This window comes from Poecile atricapillus, chromosome 32 (assembly GCF_030490865.1).
Source record: "Poecile atricapillus isolate bPoeAtr1 chromosome 32, bPoeAtr1.hap1, whole genome shotgun sequence".
Classification (NCBI taxonomy): Eukaryota; Metazoa; Chordata; class Aves; order Passeriformes; family Paridae; genus Poecile; species Poecile atricapillus.
Genome location: NC_081280.1, coordinates 3,694,231 through 3,702,569, shown reverse-complemented (window position 1 = coordinate 3,702,569; position 8,339 = coordinate 3,694,231). Strand labels below are relative to the sequence as shown.

Here is an 8,339-nt window from a genome sequence, read left to right as displayed (position 1 = left end):
TGGATTTTTAGTACACTTTTAGCTCAGCATCCCTGGGTCTGCCCAGCCCCATGCTGCTCCTGCCACAGCTTCGAGCTCATTGCTAAACTGTTTGCCACCCCGGGCCTGCACTCCTCTGCTGTTCCAGCCCGGTCCCTCAAGGTTCCTGGTATAGTCCATTTCACCAATTTTATATCCCCCCACATTTGGGTGCCTTAACAACTGTAGTGGGTCGACCCTGGTTGGGTGCCAGGTGCCCACTCTGTCACTCTGTCACTGTCTTTCCCACTGGGATGGGAAAGAGGATAAGACAGAGAACAGCCAGCAGGGTGAGATAAGGCAGTTCTATTACAGTAAAATAAAGAACTAAACAGAGATCTGGGCCTGCCTGGGCTGAAGAGAAAAAAAGTCACTCTCTACTTCCCATCTGATGTTTGGACATTTTCTGAAAAGAAAGGCTTCAGCACACATAATGGTTCTTCCAGAAGGCAAACACTGAAAACTCACAAATGCACCCACCTTTCCTCCTCTCTCCTTGAGCTTAGCTCTCTGAGCTGTTGTCATGAGGTATGGAATATCCCTTTGGCTAACTTGGGTCAGTTGGCTTGGTTGTGTCCTCTCCCAGGATCTTGCCCACTCCCATGCCCTTTGATGGGGAAACAAATGTCAGAGGGACAGCACTGCCAGGCAGTAGCCAAAACACTGGTCTGTTCTCAACACCTGCCTAGGTACTGAAATAAATTGGGCAGGACTAGAGTTCCTCTTTTAATGCTTTTAATACAAGAATCAGCTTGGGTGGGGGCCCAAGGGGTCGCACACACCGCCACTGCTCCCAGATTCCACGCAGTGAAGGAGTAAGTTGACTTTGCCACACGGCAGAGTCGGAGCTTCCGTTCTCACAGGAGTCCGCAGGAATGCTCGTCTTCTTCGGCTCGGAGTCTAGGATGTCACCCTGGTCGAGTTCCCCCTTGGTGATGTCAGCTTTTGGGAGGAAGTCAGGGGCCTCCTCTGAGTCTTCCTCGTTTGGTGGTGCTGTCGTGATTTCTTCTTTTTAGTGCAGCTCACTGTTTCTGGGTTCTTATCGCTCTGTGTGCATCCTGTGTGTCTCTGGTCTCTCTCATTTACGTACAGGCCCTTATGTCATCCTCCTCCTCAGGGCCGGGGACGCCATTTTGGGGAGCAGTGGCGGTGATCTCCCGACGGGACAGGGACATGACAGCAAAGGGTAAGTACAGCTAATACATAACAAGAGAAGAGTTAATAACCTGAACTTGGGATAAACAATGAAACAATTGAACTGGTTTACAACAAAGCACTAACCAAGGTTTAACACTTGCATCCGGGTTCTCAAAATTGTTTCTTACAGCCCAGTGCAGGTTGGGATGATGATCCACCCTCACAGCTGGCCCAGGGCAGGTCTGGAGTGCTTTTGGTGGCACCTTGGGCTGGCACACACTTGAGAAGTGGGTCTGTTTTCAACAATGAAACTTGGGAGTTTTAGATTGCGTAAAAAAAAATAAAAAATAAAAAGGAAAATCCCCTCTTTGCCTGAGTGCAGGCAGCTCTCCAAGCAAAGCAGGTCCCAGCTGAGGGAGGACAGAGAGGATGGGGTTGGGGAATGTGGAGCAAGGTTGTCCACACTGGCTCACACCTCAAGGCACAGCTTCTCTGAGCAGGCCAGACCTCCTGAGGAGAGACCCTGGGTCAATATCAATCACAGAATGCTGCAGTCACCTCTGCTCCAAAGAGAGCAGCAATAAAATACATCCTTTATAACAGGAATGTGCATTTCTTAGAAGCTCTTTTTAATATTTCTCCATAACTTTAGTGGGAAAACTTCCAAATGAGCTGCACTGGAGCAGAGGGAAATGAAGGCAGAGCCATGGTTTGTCAGATTTGCACAAGGCTGCTCTGAGTCCCAGGGGCTGGATGGGGGAAATGGTGGGGTGGGGGTAGGGACAAAGTCTGATTGATCATCAGCCATAAGGGGTGTTTATTTTCAGATCTATTCAGACTGCCTGAGGGGGTGCTGGGGATTAATATCAACTGGGGATTAGAAACAGAAAAAGAAAACTAAACAGGACCAAACAATTATATCTCAATTGTTTTCAGTACAGTAGATTTACTTTGAATACGCTTCTGAAATTTGTCTAATTAACCATGGAAGAACTGATGACTTGAATTTTTCCCCTGGGCTTATCTTGTTTGGGAGATTTGAACAAATGTTAATGAGCCTTTGTCACTGAATTCCCCAGCTGAAGAGCTCAAGAAAGAAGAGGCCTGTGGAAAAGTAAAATTCATCAGCAACCTCCAAGTGGCTGAGGATCCATCCTCGTGAGAGCAGGAATGACCAGCATTGGGCACAGCCTTGTGGCTGTCCCAGCTTTGGGATGGGCCCTGGGCCCGGAGCAGGAGCAGCTCTTGAGGGCCCCAAGGCCGGGGCTGTGGTGCTGGCCTGGGCAGATGGGATGGCAGGAGGGGCTGCAGAGCTGCCAGGATCTCCTGGAGAGGGGAGCAGGGCACCCAGGGAGCCTCCTTTTCCTTTGGCCAGGCACTTTCCCCCATGGCTGGGGCTGAGGCCTCTCTGAGCTGCAGCTGCTGCTGTGCCCTGCAGAGGGGCTGAGGCCGTGGGGCAGTGCCCAGAGCAGCCTGCCCTGAGCAGAGCTGTGGGGCCAGAGCCGGCTGGGCTGTGCTGGGGAGAGGCCCTGGCTGCTGCCGAGAGCTCAGGGCAGCTGGGACAGCTTGGAGGGAGCTGGGCTGGGCTCAGAGAGCCTGCCAGAGAAACCAGCAGTGTCCATCTCAGCCTGGGTGAGCGTGCAGGGACAGGACTCAGCCCAGGCCTTGTGGGGCAGGGCCAGCGCCTACAGGGCAAGGGATTGAAAACAGGCAAGTGGCCGAGAGAGGAGGCTGCTCTGTGCCCTTGGTGGCATGAGCAGGGCAGGGAGGGGGCCCAGGACATTTGTCACTGCCAGGCTCTGTCCCCAGGTGCTGCCAGCCCTGGCTGCTGAGCCCAGGTTTGGTCTGGGCTGAGTTTGGCTGTGGCCCAGCTCCATCCTCCTGCAGGGCTCAGGGCCTGTTGCTGGCCATGGCCAGCCCTGCCCGGCCTCTGTGCTGGCCCAGAGCCCAGCAGAGCCCGGGGCAGGGCTGTGTGTGCAGGCCCACAGGTGCCACGGGCTCTGCAGGAGCTGGGAGAGGCTGCCCAGCAGGGAGGCCATGGGGCACAGAGCCCCAGGGCTGCTGTGGGCACCACGGCACAGGGGCCGTGCCCACCCGCAATGCTCCTGCCCTGGGCTGGGCCTGCCCAGGGGCTGGGGCACCATGGCTGGGCCAGCGGGGCACAAAGGGGCCACGGAGCCGCTGCCGGGGCTGGCAGCAAGGCCAGGCACAGACAAGGAATTGCTGTGCATGGCCTGTGCTGGCCAGAGCTGGCTGTGGCAAGGGCAGAGCTCAGCTGCCCTTGGTGGCTGCAGGAAAAGTCCAGAGCCCAAAGAGCCTCCATGGCTGTGCTGGAGACCAAGGCTGCAGGAGGGAAAGGCAGGGCTGCTGTGGGATGGGGAGGGCATTGAATTCCAGCAGACACCACAGATGGGAGGCTTAGCAAGGCTTGAAGAGAAGAGAAGCTTCACAAGCCTCCAAGGGGGGATGTTACCAGATGAAAAACCATCTCATGCTGGTGAACACACAGTTCTTGTTCTTCAAAACCCACTGGCCCATGGAACTGCACCATGCCCGTTGTGTAAGAAGGAGAATTGGAAAGCGACCAGCTCCAGTTGTGCCAACTTTTACCAGTTCACCGTGTAGTCAGGTCTGACTCTGGCATCACCAAGCACCAGGGACCACCAAAGAGACCCCCAGGACAGAAGTACACAGCTGTGAAGGTAAGAGAAAATATGTTAATGATTTCAGAGAAATGATGATCATATGTATGTTTATTCTGTGACAGTCAGTGAATATAGATGTAAAATACAGTCCGTGAGCAGGAACTTTCCTGTACCCAGCACGCACACCTTTGGGAAGAGCTATTCCCCCTTGTTCATCTGGCTGAATAAAGAATGCTGCTTCTTACTGCTCCCTTGCTGTGAAGCAGTTTCTTTTATTTTTTCCCATTTTTGGTAGCAGAGTCACAATGGACCCTCGGTTCCATGATGCCCCATAGTGTCACCATGGTCTCCTTGGTTCTGCAGTGTCACCATGGGCCCTTTGTTCCACGAGGTTCTGTAGTAGAACATGGTCACCTTGGTTCCGTGCGGTTCCATGGTGTCACCATGGACCAGGGTTCCACAAGGCCTTGCTGTGTCAGAAGGGCCCCTTGGTTCCAAGAGGTTCCTCAGTGTCACCATGGACCATTGGTTCAATGTGGCCCCAATGTGCCAAAATGGATTTTGGTTCCGTGGGGTTCTGCTGTGTCAAAATGGACCCTTTGTTCCATGAGTTTGCCCAGTGTCACAGCTGACTCCTTGGTTCTGTGAGGCCCCGCCATCAGCAAGGCTCTGAAACATCAGAGTAAGTCTCCTTAACACTAATTTGGTGTTTAAGAGGGCATCATTTATTCAGGCCTGAGGTCCAACATGGGATAACTCCTAACCTGACATGGACATGTGATTCTCCCAGTGTGTTGCTTTTACACAGTGGCTAAATGCATATTACAATTTACCCACTTCCATAAAACCAAACCCCAAGTTCCCAGATTCAGTCCTTGTTTTTCCCATCACTGCATCCTTGAGCCAGATGTCTTCTTCTTGTCTCCCAACCATCCTTGCTGGGAAGGCAGGCCCTGCATGCCTTGTTCCTGTGCTAGAATTTCACAGGCACGGTAAAAATTGAATGAACCCTTTTGGTATCAAGGCCAAGGCTTTGTGTGGCCAGGCAGAGGCAGGCAGGACGCAGAGCTGTCAGCAAAGGAAGGGCCCAGCGAGCTGGGGCAGCCGGGGGATGACGACAGCCTGCAGGGCCAGAGGCGCAGGGCATGGACACCGTAGGGCAGCCTGGGCTGGAGAGGGCACAGGGATGGGCAGCAGCTGCAAGGCCCTGCCAGAGGCAACTTGTGCAGCCCTTTGGCCATGGCTGCTGGCCCTGGGCCTGAGCCATGAGGAGGAGACAAGTGACCCTGGCAGCCCTGGGGCCTCATTGCCTCCTTGTCCCTGCTCAGCAGCCTGGCAGGGGCCGCCCCATGGTGCTGCCCTTGGCATTGCACATCCCCACATGCCAGTGGCCCGGGAAGAGCCCTGAGCAATGAGGGAGGGACAGCATCTGCCTTGCCAGGGGCTGGGGCTCAGCTCTTGGCCCTTTGCACTCCTGAAACACATCCAGCTTTGCTCAGCACCAGAGACACCTTTCCCTTGCTTGTCCCCACCTGTCATCAGTGCCTGCAGTGTTCTGCTCTCCCTGGAACCTGGGGACACTTTCCCAGTCGTGTCCCTCAGTGGGACCCATTAAAACTTCAAGAAACTTTGAATTGAAACTTTAAATTGGAGTGCCAATTTAACATTGAGTTAAACTTCTTGAGAAGTTTTTTGAACACTCTCTCAGGGACTGAGTCTGGTGGAAACAACACCAAAGCCCTGAGAGGGTCATTAAAATCCTGATGCTGTTGCTGAGCTGGGCCGAGCTCCTGGCATAGAGGCAGCTGCTGGCAACCAAGAAGAGCTTCAAAAAGACATTTCTCCTGATGAGCAGCTTTTCTCCCAGCCCAGCAGGGCTGAGGGCACTGCCTTCAGCTACCTGGGTGCCTTAAAGCAACTGGAAGGACAAGTCTGACCTTCTTCATGGAGAAATGCTCCCAACTGCTGGCACAGTAAGTCTCTGGCTGTGGGGGTCTCCTAAAGCTGCCCCATGACAGCACTGACATGACTGTAGGGATGGCTCTGCTGCCGTTTGTGGTTTGGGGAGGATGTGCTGCAGAGCGGGGCTGCCCTGGGCACCCTCAGAGGGACAGGGCAGGACGGCTCCTGCTGCCAGGGACGGCTGCAGGAGCTGAAGCTGGGGCTGCAGCCAGGGCTGCCCAGGGCTGTCCTGCAGAGCAGCTCCTGCAGCCCTGAGGGCTCTTTGCCAGGCCAGGGCATCTGCCACCTGCCAGGGGCAGCTCTCAGCCTGCCTGGGAGCTCCCCGTGGGCGGTGGGGAGAAGTTGGAGGGGGAAGGAGCGACCCCCATCAGGGCAGATTCCTCCTGCTGTGGAGATGGTGCTGCATGGCCACGGCTGCTCTCGGCTTTCTCCTAAAGGAAAGGGCAAGGGGCTGTCAGCTTTGTCTGTGTCACTGAGGCTCCTGCACTGTCACCCTGGGCATCAGCAGAGCTGCCTCAGCTCTCCCTCCCAAAGTGCCTCCTCAGCCTCCTCCAGCCACAGCCAGCAGCAGCAGCACCTTGGCTTGCAGCATCTCTGTCTGAGCTGCCCTTAAGGCCCTGCTGGCAGGGAGATGGCCCTGGGCAGTGCCTGTGCTGGGAGGGGTGTGCAGGGCAGAGCTGAGCCCCCAGGGCTGGGCTGGGCTCGGGAGCACTGGCAGGGACAAGGCTTGGATAGAGAGAAACAGCTCCCAATAGGCACAACTCCAGGCAGAGAGCCAGACCAGCCCTGGGTATCCCTCCCTGTCCAGATGCACAGAGACAAAAAGATGTCTCAGGAAAATTATTTAGAAATTGGAGCCTTTAAAAAGGCTGCTTTATTTTTCAAGCATGTTTTACGTTTAGCCACCCTGAAACAGAGGGAGGTGTAATGAACAAAGGGCACCTGTGTGAGACCAGCAGGTCTGAGTGCCCTGGGGCACAGGGAGCCCTGATTTCCCTCTGGGCTCCCCAGTGCTCAGGCTGAGAGCAATGCTGAAAGAGGATTCCTGCCCCTTCACAGAAAGGAACAGTAACTTAGCAGAAAACTCAAGCTCAAAAATATTAAAAAGAACTGAAAGAAATTACCCCAAAGAAAGAGAAGTAATTTTGAGTCAATTTGGAAGAAAATAGCATAGAATTGCCACAAGGAAATCTGTCCCAACTTTTCAATGTCTTCTTTCAACAGTCTACCATGCCCAGAGTGAAGAAATGTCCAACAGCAGCTCCTTCAGCCACTTCCTCCTGCTGGCACTGGCAAACACGCGGCAGCTGCAGCTCCTGCACTTCTGCCTCTTCCTGGGCATCTCCCTGGCTGCCCTCCTGGGCAACACCCTCATCAGTGCCATAGCCTGCAGCCACCACCTGCACAGCCCCATGTTCTTCTTCCTGCTCAACCTGGCCCTCACTGACCTGGGCTCCATCTGCACCACTGTGCCCAAAGCCATGCACAATTCCCTCTGGGACACCAGGACCATCTCCTACTCAGGATGTGCTGCACAGCTGTTTCTGTTTGTCTTCTTTCTTGGAACAGAGGTTTTCCTCCTGACCATCATGTGCTACGACCGCTACGTGTCCATCTGCAAACCCCTGCACTACGGGACCCTCCTGGGCAGCAGAGCTTGTGCCCACATGGCAGCAGCTGCCTGGGCCAGTGGCTTTCTCAATGCTCTGCTGCACACCGCCAATACATTTTCCCTGCCCCTGTGCCAGGGCAATGCCCTGGGCCAGTTCTTCTGTGAAATCCCACACATCCTCAAGCTCTCCTGCTCCAAATCCTACCTCAGGGAAATTTGGCTTCTTCTGTTTTCCCTCTGTTTATTTCTTGCCTGTTTTGTGTTCATTGTTTTCTCCTATGTGCAGATCTTCAGGGCTGTGCTGAGGATCCCCTCTGAGCAGGGGCGGCACAAAGCCTTTTCCACCTGCCTCCCTCACCTGGCCGTGCTCTCCCTGTTCCTCAGCACTGGCATTTTTGCCAACCTGAAGCCCCCCTCCATCTCCTCCCCATCCCTGGATCTGGCAGTGTCAGTTCTGTACTCGGTGGTGTCTCCAGCCCTGAACCCCCTCATCTTCAGCCTGAGGAACCAGGAGCTCAAGGCTGCCCTGAGAAAATTGATGACTCTGTATTTTCAGAAGTATTAAACTCTCTCTTTTCTGCTGCAGAGCCTTTTGAATGTAACTCTTTAGAATCTCAGCCTTAGTTTTCCCTATTTGTGCATTTATTCATCAGCACCTTTTTCCACTGTTGTGTGTTTTACAAATACTATAGTATTACTTTTTGTATTTCTACCTTTCTTTTGAAACACAAAGACCTGCAAGAGGTCTGTTCCCTGTGCATTTAAATAAAAACAAGTGCCTGCCCTGACCTGTGTGTCCAGGATCATTCCTCAGTGCTTCTCTGGCTCTGCAGTGAATGATTTTGGGTACCTTAACACCTCAAGGGTTAAAGGTTTGCAGGTTAAATGGGCTAACTTAATGCAGTTACTGCTGTGGAAAGTGTTTTATGTTCAACTGGATGTTGTATTAAATGCTTTGCCCAAGT

The 8,339-nt window shown here is 53.7% G+C and overlaps 1 protein-coding gene across 1 annotated transcript; it reads left to right on the top strand.

The window, feature by feature from the left end:
- Positions 1-7,155: 7,155 nt before the first annotated feature.
- On the top strand, positions 7,156-7,973 carry LOC131590216 (olfactory receptor 14J1-like). Its single transcript, XM_058860167.1, has one exon. The coding sequence runs from the start codon at positions 7,175-7,177 to the stop codon at positions 7,937-7,939; it is 765 nt and encodes a 254-aa protein (XP_058716150.1). The 5' UTR covers positions 7,156-7,174; the 3' UTR covers positions 7,940-7,973.
- Positions 7,974-8,339: the final 366 nt, after the last annotated feature.